A 17,758-nucleotide genomic window follows, 5' to 3' on the forward strand; every position below is an offset into this window, starting at 1 on the left:
GCAAAATTGATGGCAAAATTTTTTGAACATGATATTGTTTTCTTCTTGAAATTGAAGCCAAACAAGAAGAATATATCCAGAACAAAGAAGAAGACTCAAGTGCAGAAAAATGTATCAGTTGGCAAAGTAAAAAGTCATGTTTCTGATGCAGAAATGTTTAGGCACGTCAAGAAAAATTGTACGAGTTTGCTTTTCTAAAACAATAATTTTACAATATAAATATTTGAAAATTTTAAAATGCATATTTTTACGAAAAGTTTAGTCTCTCGTGCTAGATATATTAGATATATCATATTAATATTAATATAATGGTCACCCAATTATTAGTGTGTTTTTATTTTGATCACTTAAGTTTAAAATTTTTTATTTTAGTCATTAATATTATCTAAATTTAACATTTTGGTCGGTCCCATTAAATCACTAATGGAAAGTTGGTATGACCTTTTTTATTGGCATAATAAGAAAATTAGCCCTCCAATATTTATAGATCTATCAATTTGGTCTTAATTCTAAAAAATTCAATAAATTTAACCTCAACTTTACACATTCTATTAATTTAGTCTTAATTCTTAAAAATTTTAAAAATGTTAAAAAAAACTATTTAAAAGTTCATTTTTCTCGAAAAACATAAGAATTTATAAAAGTACATAAAAAATTAAAAAAATTATATATTTGTAAATAAATGAACATCTATTTTATCATTTTCTAACATGACATTTGTTTATTTAAACAATAATTTTACAAATAAAAAAATTTAAGGGAGAAAAATCATGAAGAAGATTTAAGCAGATCCATCTTTTTCCTTCTTTTTTTTTTTCAACATTAACGACTACCATGTTTAGGTTAGGTAAAAAAACTTTAGCCTGAAGTAAAAAAGGATAAGAATCAATGCCTTTAGATTGTTGCTCACAATAAGTTTGTAGTTTTTGAGGTTGCGCTTGAGAGTGGATAAGGTTGGGGATATATAGGTGAGGATAGGATCTCAGAGACCAGTAGGTGGAAGGCCATGCAGGTAGCTCCACAATCAATTCCTAGTATAATGGCAAGATGACGAAGGATGTGGAATCTAGGAGTTTAAATTGTCACTAATGCTGGTAGACATGACTGGGGAATAGGGATATATAGGTGAGAATGAGATCTTAGAGACCTAGTAGGTGGAAGGCCATGCCAGTAGCTCCACAATCAATTCCTAGTATGATGACAAGGTGAAGAAGGATGTGAAAACCGAGGAGGTCAAAATAATGGTTATTGGTGCTTGTGGTTATGGGTGAAGACAATGCCTAATGCTTGGCAAATTTCGCGAGGACTAAAAAGAAAAGAAAAGAGAGGAAAAGTTTGAATATGTTTTAAGTCTTGTTTGTGAAATTTTTTGGAGAAAATTATTATTTTAATAAATAAATTCCATGTTAGAAAAGAGAAAAATGGGTAGACATTTAATTATAATTTTGTATGTATTTTTATCGAAAAATAGGTAGACAATGCCTAACGTTTAAATATTTTTTATTTTTGAAATTTTAAGAATCGAGACTAAATTGATAGAATTTGTAAAGTTGATGTTTAAATTTGTTAAAATTTGTAGAACTAGGACCAAATGGATAGAACTTGTAGACATTAGAGGGCTGAATTTGTTGTCATGCTGATATGACAAAACACCACGTCAATATTCTATTAATGATTTAACAAATGAGTAACCAAAATATTAAATTCCGATAACATTACTCACTAAAATAAATAAATAAAAATTAAAATTGGGTGACTAAAACAAAAACATGCTAATAATTAGGAGACCATTAATATAGTTTACCCTTAACTTTAATACTTGTAATTAAATTAACATAAAACACTTTAAAAAGTTGATTGAAAAGCTTATTTTAAAAATTTTAAGTCATCTTATAAATTAAAATAACTCAATCAGCAGTAGAGGTGCTCATGGGCCGGGCCGGGCCCAGAAAAAAAGTCAGCCTACATCCTAGGTTCGGGCCCAGCCCGGCCTGAAATATGGGACTGAGATTTTGTCCAGGCCTGGCCCGGGAAAAATTCTTAAGCCCGAGCCCGACTCATTTTTAATAAAACACTAAAAATTTATTTTAAAATAAAAATTTTAAAAAAAAGTATTTTAAAAATATCTTAAAATTAAAAAAAATAAAAATATAAAAGTAGTGCCCAAGGTCCGGTCCATTTTCTAAACGGGCCTCATTTTTTTGTCCAAGCCTATATTTCGAGCCTATATTTTTACCCAAACACTCCCATATTTCGGGCGGACCAATAGGCCGGGCCGAGCCGCCCGGCCCATGAGCACCTCTAATCAACAGACCGCAAAGCTCTTAAGCCCAACTCAAATGATTTATTTTTCCATTCCATAAATGGAAGAGAAGAAGAAGAAGAAAAAAAAAACCATATAGATGAAAAGAAACCAGATTTCTAGTAATAAGTTTGTCTAACATAAATGGTAGAGCAACATAAATGGCAGAGCACATGGCTGTTAATTATAAAAAGCTTATAATTTTTTTAATATTTGAGTTTTTAAAATAATTTATAATTTTCATAATATTTTTTTGAATTTTTATAAAATTTTATTAAAATTATTAAGATTTTTTTTTCAATTTTTAAATATTCTATTTTTATTTAATTTTTTTGAAATAATTATAATTTTTTAAAACTTTTTATTTTTAATATTTAAAATAATTTTTTGAATTTTGTTACAAATTTTTAAAACAATTTTTTTGAAATTTTGTTTTATAAATTTTATAAAATTTTGAATTTTTTATTGATGTAGAATGTAACATCAACATTATAACAGTTGAGTCAATCTTTGTTAATAGTCTCGCTAGTACAATAACAACTAGTAACAACGAATAACGATTTTTATTAGTCAAAGGTTTAATTGATGTAATTTTCGAGTTTTAGTACTCAATATATATATATTGCAAAGGTGTTTGATTGACTTTTTTGTGTGAAAATGTTTGAAGGTTTTTTTTTATATACTCTTAAGTTTTAATAAACTAAGTTTTATAATATGTAAGATGTAAATAAGGGTGAAGCTAAATTTTTTTTGAGGGATAGAGAGTGAAATAAATTATATATTTTATGAGAGATATATTATATATTTAATTTTAAAAAAAATTAAATTAAAATTTTATCATTTTAAAGTTTAAAATATAATTTTATTGTATACTAACTTCAAATTTTACAAGTTTTAAAGTGCTAAAAGTACAATTTCTCTCTTTGTATTTTTTTTTATTTTTTTATAAGAATGGGTAGAGGTTACCCAAAGATTAAACTTGAGGACTAAATTGTGTATTATATGTCGGTTTTTTGGTTATTTGGCTAAATAGGCATTTTTTTCAAGATTTATGGAAATAAGTCAATTTTAGAGAGAGTTTGTGAAAGCGCGTCCAGTTAGACGAGTTTTTGCTGACATGTCAGGAAAGCGCGCCTAACTGAAAGCGTTTTTTGAAAATTCCAAAGAAAATGCGTCCAGTTGGGCATACTTTTCCTAACATGTCAGCAAAAGCTCGTCTGATAGCTGTGCGGAAAGCTTGCCCAGTTAGACACGTTTTTTATACTCTCTCTTTAAAATCGGCCTATTTCCTTAAAGCTTAAAAAAAAAATGGCCTATTAAGAAAAATAACGACATATATGACTAAATTAACCAAATTTGAGATTGATATGAATTAAATATTTGAATAAAAACAATTTGTTACTTTACATGTCATTAGTCTATTTAAAAATTTTGGAATTTTTATATATAAAAATAAAAAAGTTATTTTCTCTAAAAAATAATAATATATATAATAATCTTTAACCTAATCCCAATATTATTATTTTTTGTTTTGCCCATAATAGATATAAAAAAAGATAATTACCAATATATTTATCCTTGACTGGAAATAAGAAAAAGAAAAGAAAAAATCTATGTAAGCAATGGCATGGTGACCGGATATTTTTACAAAGTAACGATTTTTGTTTGCCCAAAATTCAGTCTCAAAGATATATTTTTTTCCTTTTTCAAATCTTTTCTTTTCATTTCTTTTCCTTGGATATACAAAACAAAGCCAACAAAGATTATATATATTTCTCTCCCTCTCTCTCTCTCTCTGTCCTCTGCTCTATCGGCTTCTTCTTTTTTCTTTCGGCTTTCAATCATCATAGTTCCTTACATTCATATTTCTCAGTCTCTGAATTTGCAAATCTCGAAAAAGACTGAAAAATAATGAATAGATAAAGTTGGAGAGAGAAACACTCACCCAACACATGACAATACCATTGCAATAATTCACTTTTTTTTCTTGCTCAATATATCTTCCCTTCCCTTTTTCTTTAGTATTTACTTGCCAACTCTGCTTACCCTTCCCTTGTTCCAAGTCAAAGAGGGAGAGATCTCTCTTTCAAGGTAACTTCTTTTTTTTTTTTGTTATTGTTTTACTTGATTTTATCAGTTTTTTGGGTTATAACTCGTTTGGATCTCCATTTTTTCGTGTTTGATTTCATTTGTTGATCTGGGTATGCTTGATTTTGTTAGTTTTAATGGGTTTTGTTTATTTTTTTCCTTAATTCTTGTTTTGATCTAATTGCCTGATGCGAATGTCATTTTTTTTAGATTGTTCTCGAATTTCTATTTTATCTTTAAGCTGCTAGATCATGATGGTTCTATCTGCTTGTTAAATCTTTATTCTCCTATTTTAAGTGCAAGGGAATTTAATAATTTAGTTTTATGGCAGGGGCTATAGGAATGATTTAATTTGTTATTGGTAACTAAGCATTAGAGCTTAAAAGATCTTAGCTCTGAGCAAATTTTCTGAACGGTTGTTGAATTCGTCTTATTCTGTTTTTTCTTGCTTTCCGGTCCCGTGATTGATTATGTTAATTGCTGCTTGGATTGCTTATCAATGGCACTAATGCTAAAAATTCTTTGCTGCCTTGCAATCTTCTGATTATTTGTGTTAATTGTTGATTTTGATTTTTCTACGGATGACAAGATTCGAACAAGACTGATTAGGATATTCTCCTAAGAGCGTGAAACAACTGAAAGCATGTGTTTGGAACTTTGTGTGTGTGTGTGTGTGATAAGTGGTCTTTTGTTATAATATAATCAAAATGATGGATGATTGGTTTAAAGAATGGCCGTTTCTCTTATTAATTTCAGTATCATGTGAAGTTGGCACATCTGTGTCTATATGGAAATATGACTATTTTTAGTTAGAGGTAGAATGCTGGTTGGTGATCCCCTGTTTATTATGTGAACTTTATCTTGATGTGCTGAATTTGGCGATGAGTGATGCATGGACAGGACACATTGTTCATGTTTATATTAGCTGAAAAGTTGCTCCTAGTCCTTCATATAGTGGTGCTGAATATAAAATACGTAATAAAATATTAACTTTATGGAAGGCTTCACTCTTATTCTATCTTTTACCAAACCAGGATCAGGCAAGTGTTACTCTTGACATGGATAACTGTCTTTAGGTACTAAAAATGTAATTACTGTAGTAGCCTAATTAATCCATGGGGCATTTTGAGTGGACAGGTAGATTTGATTTTGAAAGGAAGATATAAGTTCTTAGGGCATTAATCCTGGGGGGAGTTTCCTTCTCGTGTGGATCAAATTCCATGCATTAATGTAGAGAGGGGAGAAGTTTTTATGCTAATCAGCTGTCTAAGTGTTCAAGGATTCTTTTAAGAAAATAATCATTCTCACAACCAAATGCATGCTTTTGTGATGGTTGGTTTCCGAACTTCTTATGAAATCATGATGGGGCTTCATTGTTCAAATTTCCATGTATTGAAATAAACGGTAGTTTCTTGTTTCTAATGGGAAGTTGGTTATCAAGCTCACCTTGAAAGGAGGTCATGGGGAAGAAAGGGTTCAGCGACTAAGATTGTTAATGTTATTTACAAGTATTTTAGTTAGAAGCAATACATCTTAAGTCAGCTGGGTTGCATGCTAGGACATATAAAGACTTTCTCAAATTTCTTAACAGTACAGGTGCTGCAACATGGGCTTGTTGCTGAAAATTGTGAAAGTTGTGACTTCTTTTTGATTGGTGCTGTTATAAAAAGCGAAATTGAGTTTTGCTTTCGCCCCGATTATTACACTGTTATATCTTATTTTCTGCTTATATAGTGCACTGTGAATTAGGAACATAATTTTAGACAGCTTAAATTATCGTAAGCATTGATTTTTTTTTCTTTTTTAATATTTTCTTTAGAATTTATTTTGTACTGTAACTTAATTTTTCCTTGCATGATCTAATACCTGTATTTCTCCAGTAAGTTTTGGCCAACTTCCACACTGGTGAAGGTTGGATTCTCGAGTTGAGCTATTATATATTTTCTTGGCAAAACATCAATAAAGAAGAACTCCGAGAAATGTCTAGCCCTGCAAAAGTTCTAGACCCTGCATTTCAAGGAGTGGGTCAAAAACCGTATCCTTAAAATGAAGGGCATATAATAAGTTGTGAATTTATGGACTTGACATTTTTTTGACCTTTTCTTTTATATAAGAGTGTATATATGTGTGTGTATTTAACTTTTGATAAGAGAAACAAGAATAAACTATTTTTCCAACATCGCCATGAAAACAAAAATAGTCAAGCTTTTTGCTTGTTTTAAGATGTGTGCTTATGTTCCATATATATCCCGATAGTTTTTCTACGCAAGGGCTGTTGCACTTGACATCTTACAGTGGGACTGAAATCTGGCGTATTGAGAATTTTCAGCCAGTTCCGTTGCCAAAGTCCGACTATGGAAAATTCTACATGGGGGATTCTTATATTGTCTTACAGGTGAACACTCTATTTCTCTCTTGCTTGCTGTATCTTGTATGGATGCACATTGCCAGAACATGCATTTTTTATCCTTTTTCTGGGACAAGATAAATCATTCAAGGTGAATCACTGCTTTTTTTAACGTCTCAGTCATTTTGTTTTTAATATGTTATCTTTGTAGACAACACCTAGCAAGGGTGGTTCGTATCTATATGATATACACTTCTGGATTGGTAAAGATACTACTCAGGTGTGCATCTACTTTTTCTAGTCTTAATTTGTTCAGGATTTATATGTGCGTTAAAATAAATTAAGACATCGTTTGAGATCATTTTTCACATGCAGGATGAGGCTGGAACGGCTGCTATCAAAACTATTGAGCTTGATGCAGTACTAGGAGGGCGTGCTGTGCAGCACAGGGAACTTCAAGGCCATGAATCTGACAAATTTTTGTCATATTTTAAACCTTGCATTATACCATTGGAAGGTGGTATTGCTACAGGATTTAAAAAGCCAGAAGAAGAAGAGTTTGAGAAACGGTTATATGTCTGCAGAGGAAAGCGGGTTGTCAGATTGAAGCAGGTATATGGTGCTCTTTACATATGTTTGATGAGTATGGATAGAAAGAAGCAAGAAAGCAAATTACTATCTGCTAATTATAAGCTATTTAATATGAGACTGCTGAGGATCAGGTAAATATCATTTTGTGTTATTCTCTTCAGGTTCCTTTTGCTCGATCTTCACTGAATCACGATGATGTATTTATCCTAGACACTCAGAATAAGATTTATCAGTTCAATGGTGCAAACTCTAATATTCAAGAAAGAGCAAAGGCATTAGAAGTTATTCAGTTTTTAAAGGAAAAGTATCATGATGGGACATGTGATGTTGCAATTGTTGGTAAGGGTGCATGCATTTACGGTATCAATGATGCTGTTTTTCCTGTTCTTCTAGTAATCTATAAGTACTGATTGAATTGCCTGAAAGGTTTGTTTATTTTACTCCACTGTACCTTTTGAATATTTACTTATATATGGATTAATGTAATCACCCTGCCAGATGATGGAAAATTGGACACAGAGTCCGACTCTGGTGAGTTTTGGGTTCTCTTTGGTGGTTTTGCTCCAATAGGAAAGAAGATTCATAATGAAGATGATCTTATTCCTGAGACTTATCCTGCTAAACTGTACAGGTACTTTATGTTTCTCTTTGCAAGCATGCATCAAATGCTGTTTTTATGCAACTCGAAATGCTTAAGCTTCCACATATTTCCATATTGCATTTAATTTATTTCCTTCAGTATAACAGTTCTTAAACTCTAGCTGTTCTAATGTGACTAATATTAATCCTAGTCTTAATTAATGGAGTTATGGAAACTTTTACCTATCATTTCAACCTCCAAGCCCATTCATTTTAGTTTATCCAATTTGTTCAATGTCTGATGTTTCTCATATGTTATGGAATTTTGATTATTTTTATGCTGCAAGAAATCTGAAATCAAGTTCTTTAATGTGTTATCAAGAATATTGTTATTAGGATGAAGTCATGAGGCTGCCTTATAGTTTAAGGTTAGCTTTATTTATTTCGTACTCCCTTGTGATGATTTCCTTTTTTTGTTATCAAAAAGGAAAAGGAGAAAAGGATATTTGGAGTGGACCTTAGAAAGCCTTCCTGGGTATAGGCAATTTCTCTGGAGAGAACATAGATAACTCATTATGCTTATTTAGAGTTCTGCCAGACAGCTTTAACAGTACTTTTTTGGTCACCATTATCATGTATAATATAGGTGAACTGAATTATCTTTTTAGATGTTTGTTTTAAGGTAGAGCCTCTATTTTGGGGCAATTTTAAGTAAGTAGGCAGTCCTGATTATAATCTTTTTGAGTCAATACTATTTTTGTTACTATTGGTTTTAAAGCTATATGTCTTATCAATTGCTAATTTGGAATTATTGGTTCCTGTAGCATAACTGATGGTGAGGTGAAGATCGTAGAAGGGGAACTATCAAAAGGCCTCTTGGAGAACAACAAATGCTATCTACTAGACTGTGGTGCTGAGGTTTTTGTTTGGGTTGGACGGGTGACACAAGTAGAGGACAGAAAAGCTGCCAGTCAAGCTGCTGAGGTAGAGCTTGAGGAATGGTTTTGATTTCTTCATGTATTTCAAGAACATGAATTCTAATTCTGAACCTTTTTATCTCCAGGACTTTGTTGGCAGCCAGCAAAGACCAAAAGCAACACGCATTACCCGTGTCATCCAAGGATATGAAACTAATTCATTCAAGGCCAACTTTGATTCTTGGCCGGCAGGGTCCACAGCACCTGGTGGCGAGGAGGGAAGAGGAAAAGTAGCTGGTACGGATCTCTAATAAGCTGTAAAATACACTATTATATTTTGTGGTTAATATTGTTGAATGGTGTTTTTTCTACTGGTAGCCTTGCTTAAGCAACAAGGAGTTGGTATCAAGGGGATGACTAAAAGTGCTCCTGTAATTGAAGAAGTTCCTCCTTTGCTCGAAGGCAGTGGAAAGATGGAGGTCGAGTTAATAGTCTGCTTGGGTTTTGCCATTTGACTTGACAGACACAAACTCTTGACTCAAATGCAGTGTTGCTTGTTTTTCAGGTCTGGTGCATCAATGGCAGTGCCAAGACACCATTGCAAAAAGAGGATGTTGGTAAATTCTATAGTGGAGACTGCTATATTGTTCTTTATACCTACCACTCGGGTGAGAGGAAAGAAGATTACTTTCTATGCTGTTGGATTGGAAAGGATAGCATTGAGGTAATTTACATTATTCTTACTTGGGTATGAAATAATTTAAAAAATATGCCCGTTGTTCCTGATAGAACTTATGTCCATAGAGCAATGTCAAACAGTGGAGTTTGATGTTAAATAATATGGACTACAGCGCTGCCAATATGAGCTGCTTGTCATTACTAAAATAACCTATATATGCTTCCAATATGAATGCCTACCACTGATATGGAATTTCTATGTTACCTTCCTAATTTCGTACACATTGTAAAGTTGGATCACCACCTAATTTGGATTACTAAGCTGCCAATACATTTCCTTTTCATCAAGCTAACTCTATCTTGGCATTCATAGGTATCATTAGTTTTTGCCCCTTGTCAATCTTAAATCACTTTGAATTGCATTATCATTGGGAGGGTAGAATTTCCATTGCACCTATGAGATTCTTAATTTTAAGTTCAGAATGGTGAATGCACACAAGAATATGTGTATATAATTATACATATAACTGTTCTTTAGCACTGGAGTTTAAATCATGAAGGACTAACAATATTTGGTAAAATATGAAAATCTATAAAATTTAGGAAACCTGTGCTAATTCTAATTGCAATAATTGCTGCTGGAAACATATATCTGTTTAGAGACTCCTAATCTGGATGCAACTGGAATGGGTATAAATGCTAGGGAGAGGTTTGCACAAAGTAGAGTAATCAGTAGCTGGGATTAAGATTTACTTGTCAAATTAAAACTTAAGAATGGTACCTTGAACATAAACATTTGAAGGAAAAAGCAAAACCTAAAATCTTTGCTATGAAATTGAAAACAAAAAAGGATCTTGATAGCTGTTATATGTTTTCCCATTATGATGTTACATTAACCATCATGTGTATCTCTACTTATGATACCTTTTGTTTTTGAAATATAATTTTTACATTTCCAATTTCTTTGCAACAAGTTCCAGATTTATTCTCATTGTCGATTTTGAAAATTTTAGGAAATTATTTGTACTGTACTTTTCTTTGTTTGGTGAATTGGTTTCTTGCTCATTTAATGGGCCAAATGTCTTTCTTTTGGCTTGTTTTCTTTTATCAGATCTGTAATTACTTTTCGCGTTCCTCATGTTCTTTGTATGGAAGATAGATATGCTTAGATAGTCACATGTGAACTTAATGGACGTCATCCTGGTGATGGTCATTCCTGCCACTTGACTTTTTTTTTTCTTCTAAAAGTAGTCATATTTCTTAACTCAGGAGGACCAAAAGATGGCTGCTCGGTTGGCTAATACAATGTGTAACTCACTCAAGGGGAGGCCTATTCAGGTATTATATTAGCTTTGCCTGAATATAATGATTCTAATGCTTGTGTTTCTAATAGATGTTTCTTGCAGGGTCGAGTATTTGAAGGTAAAGAGCCACCCCAGTTCATTGCACTATTCCAACCCATGGTTGTCCTTAAGGTATTCAATTTGACTCAATGTTTTAAAATTTCATTACCAATTGCTTGAGAGTCTTTGGTTTTGATTTGGAGGGTATCATCTAATTTCCTATGATTGATTCCTATCTAGGGTGGTTTAAGCACTGGCTATAAGAAGAGTATAGCAGACAAAGGCTTGACAGATGAAACCTATACTGCAGAGAGTGTTGCTCTAATTCAGATTTCAGGAACAGCTGTACACAATAATAAAACATTGCAAGTTGATGCGGTATGTATTAGTTGGTTATTTTTTTAGAGGTGGCAAAATAAGCCCGAACCCAGAAATCTGACCAGAAAAAGGCAACCCCAACCTGTTCATACCCGATTTGATCAAAAGTCTAAAACTCGAACCTAAAAATGCCCAAACTCGAAGAAACCTGAAACTGAAAAAGCTTGAGCTTGAAAACTCTGAACTTGAAAAAAACCCAAACTCAAGACTGGCCTAATCAAACCGAACTAGTTACTGTATTGCGTTAGTTGAAATATTCATTATCTCCCCATTATTTTACTTCTTGTTAGATGTAAGCTAATTTAGGTGACATCCATTTTTTTTTTTATGACTGTCCCTTCATTTTTTTGTTATGATGTCTGCAGTATGATTATCCATTCCTTTTGTAACCTAACAGCAATACCCTTATTTTTGTAAAACTTTTGTTTAGGTGGCAACATCATTGAACTCAACTGACTGCTTCCTCTTGCAATCTGGATCCTCAATTTTTACTTGGCATGGAAATCAAAGCACTTATGAACAGCAGCAATTAGCTGCAAAAGTTGCTGAGTTTTTGAAGGTACACTCATAGATAGTTCGACTTTTGGGCTTTGTTGTGACAAGATAAAAGCTCATTATTTTCTTGGGAAACCTGGTAATGATTTTATATAGTTACAGTCAAGCATCTGAGTTCCAACAAGTTGAGTTGACCAGCTAATCAATACAACTGAAATAAAAAGAATGTTTGGTATTGCCTGTACTAATAAAATGTTAGGATTTAATTATTATAATGTTTACAGTATTTTTTGAGTATTTGATCACATTCTTCAGCTGATTATGCCTATTTTCTGCATTTTGAGATGCAGTTTGTTTGGGTATTTGCAATTTTTTCCCCCTTTGAATTCCTCCTGAATACATTGTGGGGCAAGATAAAATATACTGGAAATAAATATTTAGTTGGCTGTATTTTGTCTCTTGTATAGTTTATATTTCAAGAAGGCTTTTACATGGTTTTTGCTCAATAATAGAAGTCAATGATAGCACTTTCTATTTCTTTGAAGCAACTGCATCCATGTTAATCAATCATCCATTCATCTTCTTTTGCCCTCAGCCTGGAGTTGTTCTTAAATATGCTAAAGAAGGAACAGAGAGCAATGCGTTCTGGTCTGCACTTGGAGGAAAACAAAGTTATACCAGCAAAAAAGCATCTACAGAGACTGTCAGGGATCCCCACTTGTTCACTTTCTCTTTTAATAAAGGTGGTTCTTAGTCATGAATGTGATCTACTTTGTTTTCAAATTTGTGCTCTAAGATATCTCACTCCTGCCTGAGTTGTTAATGAAGCTTATTACCATTCTAACTCTCTTTCCTTGATTTTGTCTTTCTCCACATGGATGCCTCAGGAAAGTTTGAGGTGAGTTTTTCTGTTAATGTAATTGAAACTTGTTCCTACAGGTATCTTCTATATGTAAGTTTCCATTTTCTTGTGCAGGTTGAGGAAGTTTACAATTTCTCTCAGGACGATCTCTTGACAGAAGATATTTTGGTACTTGACACACATGCTGAAGTGTTTGTTTGGGTTGGTCAATCTGTAGACACCAAAGAAAAGCAAAATGTTTTTGAAATTGGCCAGGTATAAATAAAATATTGATTCCTTCATACTTTTATCTTTCCAATATGCTTGATATTCATTTTAGAAGTTTTTTGCAGAAATACATAGGCTTGGCTGCATCTCTAGATGGTTTGTCCCCAAATGTTCCACTTTATAAAGTTTCTGAAGGAAATGAACCCTGCTTCTTCACAACATTCTTTTCATGGGATTCCACCCGAGCTACTGTATGCGTCCTTGACTGAATTTATACTTTGTCTTTGAGTTACTGTCACTTTCAATTATTGTTAAATCATTTTTGTCTTCATGAACAACAAATGAGTTCTATTCTCAGCTTGTCTATTCAAAATGGGAGAATATCGAGGCTATTCGATCCATATGGTTTCAACCAATGCGCATATTTTTGTAATGAGGAAATGTTCGAATAGTTGGATGGAGAGCATGCATGAGATTAAGTGACCATTTAAGCACATACTTTGAGGTTCAAGAGATGAGAAGTCAAAGCATAAGACTTTAAACTTTAAATTGAAGTGAGAGAGCCCCGATGATGGAAAAGCAGGATAGGCGTTATAATGATGAATTGATATTTTATGGACTAGAGATGGAATAGATTAGCATAGTGCACTGTGTTTTAATAAACTACCATTGGATTCTTCCAAAATTTGAATTTTAAGATCACACTGATGAGATCTTGTATTTTGAATAATATCAGCATTACACTGTTGATGTTACGCATGGTGTACCCAGAGGAAAAACAGCTCTATTAGTTCTGTAGTCACTGAAATCAATGACTCCCCTTTTTTGTTTATAAGAGTTAATAGATTTTTGACTGACTGATTCGTCCTTTCATGGATGTTGCATTCAACTGTAACCATTCAATATTTATGTTTGATGCAGGTGCAAGGAAACTCGTTCCAGAAAAAGGTGGCATTGCTTTTTGGAGCTAGCCATGCTGTAGAGGTAAATTCTTTCTTTAATTATCTTGAAATGTAAAAAAGGTTATATACATGAAGTTTCTGTCTGTACCAAGAATTTTGATCATAAAAAAAAATCTAGTAGGATTTAACTTTCATGGCTCCTTGCATGGAAAATAACTTATTATCAATATAAGAAATTTTGATGGATGGAGAGCTTGGATAATATTGCGATATAACATTTCATCTTTTGCTGTTGTTCAATAGGGGTTCTTTTTGGCTTCCTTTTGTATCTTATTCTGTCTTCTTTAAGTGTTAAAAACTTTTTAGTTGTTTATCCATTGTGGACATCTAGAACCATTTTTGTATTAACCAAATTGTTCTTTAAGTGTTAAATAGAGAAAGAGGATGTGTCTTGGGTGACGCATAAATCAAAATTTACAGATGAATTTATGCGATCATCTAATTACACTTGATGACAAAGAACTTTAGTAGTGGTTGCCCCTGTGTTGGAGCCTTTGATCCTGACCTTGTTGTAGTCTCCATGGAGGGTAACAATTCCTATTGGTTAATTAAGAACAGTGATAGTATATCTAATTTGTAGATGATGATCTCTTGCTCTCTCTTTCGCTCTGAACAATTATATTTACTAAACTAGTTCCTTAACTGATGGATTCCATGCTGCTGAGACAGGTCAAGTCCAACGGGAACCAAGGGGGTCCCACTCAAAGGGCTTCAGCTTTAGCTGCCTTATCTTCTGCATTCAATCCATCTTCCAAATCAACCCCTTTGGTAATAATCTGCATATCTTAGCCTCTCTCTCTCTTTACACACACACACACACATGTATATATAGTTTCAATTACATATGCTGCTTAACTTTTTCTGAACTCTTCTCTGTTTTTTTCCTTCTGTTTCTACTTTGGAGTCTCATTAATAAACCTGAAAAGGAGCTAGTAAGTTGAATTGTTAATTCCATCTAGTTATAGTGGGGAACAGTTATACTATTAGCTGCTGTAGTCTGGGAAAAGCATCCGTTTTATGAGTCTTTCTTTCAAATTTTGAAATGACGTCAGTTAGATCCTATATTTAGTTCTTTGCATTGGTGGTTTAGTGTGAGTTGCTAACATTGCTGACAAGCCACCTGATGAAGTTCCCAGAAGGTTTGGAAGGGGTCTTATGAAACTGGAGATAAATGCCTTCTAAGAATACATGTAGAGTTTCATTTACTTAGAGATATCACCTACTGTACAAATGGTAATTTTTATTGAAAGTTATCACAATTGTGTTGCCCCTAACTGCCCCCATCTTTCCAACCCTTTCTCCTTTGACATGCTTTTGTACCTGCTGCTAGAAGCAGTTCTGACATTAGCTTTTCAGTGCACAAAATGAACCATTTTTAGTCATCCCATGTACTAGTAACACTGTTTTTCCTATCTTACGAGTTATGACAAATATCGTTTGCTGCAATGTATTTTTCGTTTTGCTTATTTTGCCTACATTTTTTCCCTGTCCAAAATTGTCTTCCTCGCTGTATGGCCCAAAGGCTTATATAATTCTAGTTTCCTTATTTTGCATATGCTAATGCATTAGTGTTGAAATTTGGCACATCACAGACTGCTGAACTTCATACCCACCATATTATGAGGAACTTAGGAAAATAATTTTACCATTTACTGTCAGGAACCAGAAAGAAAGTTAAGGCATTTGATTAACCTTGCCTCCTAAGCAAGATGTTTAGTTGTGGAGGAAAATAATCCTTACCTCCTCGCTTTATGCATCCTAAGATTGATGTTTATCATCTATGCTTGCTACGAAAGCAGGATTCCAAAGGAAAAAAAAGAAAAGGGATCTTTTTGAAAGAGGAGAAGGATGAGTTAGATTTATTTTTTGGTTTTAATCCTTAAATTCCCCTGTTGTGTATTCTATTTTTGGAAATTTAGTATTATTTTCCCCATCTCTTTTTCCAAATAATTTCAGCTTGATGATGCATTTATTTCTCCCTTTTTCAATTGGTTTGAATATTAGTGCTGCTTTCTTTCATCTATCATGTATGTTTTAACTTTACCTAGTTTATTTGTATTTTACTGCATGCAGTTTATTGTTGTTTCCCTTGGGCTTTTCCTGCCTTTTCCTTGATACATTCTAGTGTATTATTTGTTTTCGTTCTATAGTGATTATGGCTGAACTTCTATGTGCTTTTATTTTGAGAGTTCAAGGCATTAATTACATTGCTTATGAGTTAAGGATTTGATATGTGTAATTGTTGCAGGCCCAGGCTCGATCCAATGGAAATAATGGCGGACCTACACAAAGAGCTTCAGCTTTAGCTGCTTTGTCATCTGCATTCAATCCATTATCAGCAAGCAAAACGTCAGCTCCAAAGCCTTCAAGCAGTGGTCAGGGTTCTCAAAGGGCAGCAGCTGTAGCTGCTCTTTCGTCGGTTCTTACTGCTGAAAAGAAGAAGCAACCGCATGATGGATCTCCTATAAAATCCACTAGCAGCACTCCTGCTGTATCCAGCCCACTTTGTAAGAACCCCATTGTACTTTGAACTGTATGATATCTAAGAAACAGGAACCATTGCTTTAGGCTGATCCACAAGAATTTGCTAAATCTCCCGCCAGCTTCTTTAATTGAATTTGACCCCATTTCTTCATATAATTCTGAAACTGTCTGATGCCTTGATATTGTACAGCTGAAGCACAGAGTGAGGCAGACCCTTCTGAAGCTGAGGATTCTCAATTGGTTGCTGAAGCCAAGGAGGCTGGTGTAGCATCCCAAACCAATGGGGATGATTCAGAACCAAAGCAAAAGATACTGCAGGACGAGAATGGGAGTGGAAGCACTCAAAGTGCATATAGTTATGAGCAACTGAAAGCCATAACTGGTAATGCTGCAACCGGAATTGATCTCAAACGGAGAGAGGTTTGTTCTGCCATCGATGTTTTAAGTTGATTCTTATTCCATTTTCCCTGAACATATCAATATTCTCACTCTTCAATTTCTCAGGCTTATTTGTCGGATAATGAGTTCCAGACAGTATTCGGTATGGAAAAAGAAGCATTCTATAAATTACCAAAGTGGAAGCAAGACCTGAAGAAGAAGAAAGTTGGTCTATTCTAAGTGTTAGGGGATTTAAACAAGTTATTATGTGCTTCATCTCCATTCAACTAGCAATCCGTCATTCATTTTGATCTTTGATTCTGCCAAAAAATTATTGTTTCGTTGGAATATGATTTCTGGATTGCCATGTCTAGCTTTTTGCCTTTTGCCTTCTTGATGAATGTAGTTGCGGTTAGTATTCAAGGTTGATCATATGATGATTTCAAAAGAGTGATTTTTCCCCTTTCCTTTTTGGTTGGTTTCCCCCCCTATCTTCTCATAGTGTCACTGGACACTGTAATGATCACATATTGTAGTTAAGGACAGCTTGGCATGGCATGCCAACATTCTTTCATTTGATTGCCATGTATCTCCATTATCTGTGGTTATTCAACTTTATTTTATTTTCCAATGTTTGAATTTGTTAAAGGTGCTGTATATGGTATTGCATTTGTAATGAACCACAATATTATAAGTAAAGAAAATTCATTGTTTGAGAACCACATGTTTTAATATTCTTTATTACAGATCTGTGGGAGATGATTGAAGTAGACAATCAAATGGCTTAATGAATAATGAGGGACTGTTTGAATTGTGTAATGCTGCAATTTTCCTAGTTTGAGAGATCAATCATCACTTCTGCAGCCCTTTTATCAGTTGCATGGCCATGGCATCGCCATCTAACATGACGTGTCTATAACCCTTTTGTTGAGCAGTGTCTGTTGCCTTGGTCACAGTGTACATCAGCTGTAAATAGCTTAGGAAGATGTTGTAATCTGGTTAGGATAATATCTATATATATTACAAGTTTCTAATGTGTTTATACTGAAAAAAATTGACATGTAGTAAGGAAAGTTTGTGGAGGGAAAAATTGTAACATAAACCCCTCCCCCTTTATATATAATTTTTAATTGCGCTTTGGAAGTTA

At 33.5% G+C, this 17,758-nt stretch overlaps 1 protein-coding gene across 1 annotated transcript; it reads left to right on the top strand.

The window, feature by feature from the left end:
- Positions 1 to 3,902: 3,902 nt before the first annotated feature.
- Positions 3,903 to 17,330, top strand: LOC107944032 (villin-3). Its single transcript, XM_016877844.2, has 24 exons — positions 3,903 to 4,393; positions 6,271 to 6,425; positions 6,686 to 6,785; positions 6,949 to 7,017; positions 7,113 to 7,349; positions 7,490 to 7,667; positions 7,827 to 7,959; positions 8,732 to 8,891; positions 8,971 to 9,121; positions 9,203 to 9,303; positions 9,390 to 9,548; positions 10,772 to 10,840; positions 10,909 to 10,977; positions 11,086 to 11,223; positions 11,654 to 11,782; positions 12,314 to 12,461; positions 12,606 to 12,616; positions 12,695 to 12,835; positions 12,913 to 13,038; positions 13,709 to 13,771; positions 14,419 to 14,517; positions 15,998 to 16,256; positions 16,424 to 16,653; positions 16,738 to 17,330. The coding sequence occupies exons 2-24, from the start codon at positions 6,370 to 6,372 to the stop codon at positions 16,849 to 16,851; spliced, it is 2,940 nt and encodes a 979-aa protein (XP_016733333.1). The 5' UTR covers positions 3,903 to 4,393; positions 6,271 to 6,369; the 3' UTR covers positions 16,852 to 17,330.
- The last annotated feature ends 428 nt before the right edge of the window (positions 17,331 to 17,758 follow it).

The sequence above is a fragment of the Gossypium hirsutum genome, chromosome D01 (genome assembly GCF_007990345.1).
Source record: "Gossypium hirsutum isolate 1008001.06 chromosome D01, Gossypium_hirsutum_v2.1, whole genome shotgun sequence".
Taxonomy (NCBI): Eukaryota; Viridiplantae; Streptophyta; class Magnoliopsida; order Malvales; family Malvaceae; genus Gossypium; species Gossypium hirsutum.

Bases quoted from the DNA above. Each gene is read 5' to 3' on its own strand.
- LOC107944032 (XM_016877844.2), top strand. From the start codon at position 6,370: ATGTCTAGCCCTGCAAAAGTTCTAGACCCTGCATTTCAAGGAGTGGGT. The intron at 13,039-13,708 runs GTATGCGTCCTT...TGTTTGATGCAG, and splicing joins GGGATTCCACCCGAGCTACT to GTGCAAGGAAACTCGTTCCA. The intron at 16,654-16,737 runs GTTTGTTCTGCC...TCAATTTCTCAG, and splicing joins TTGATCTCAAACGGAGAGAG to GCTTATTTGTCGGATAATGA.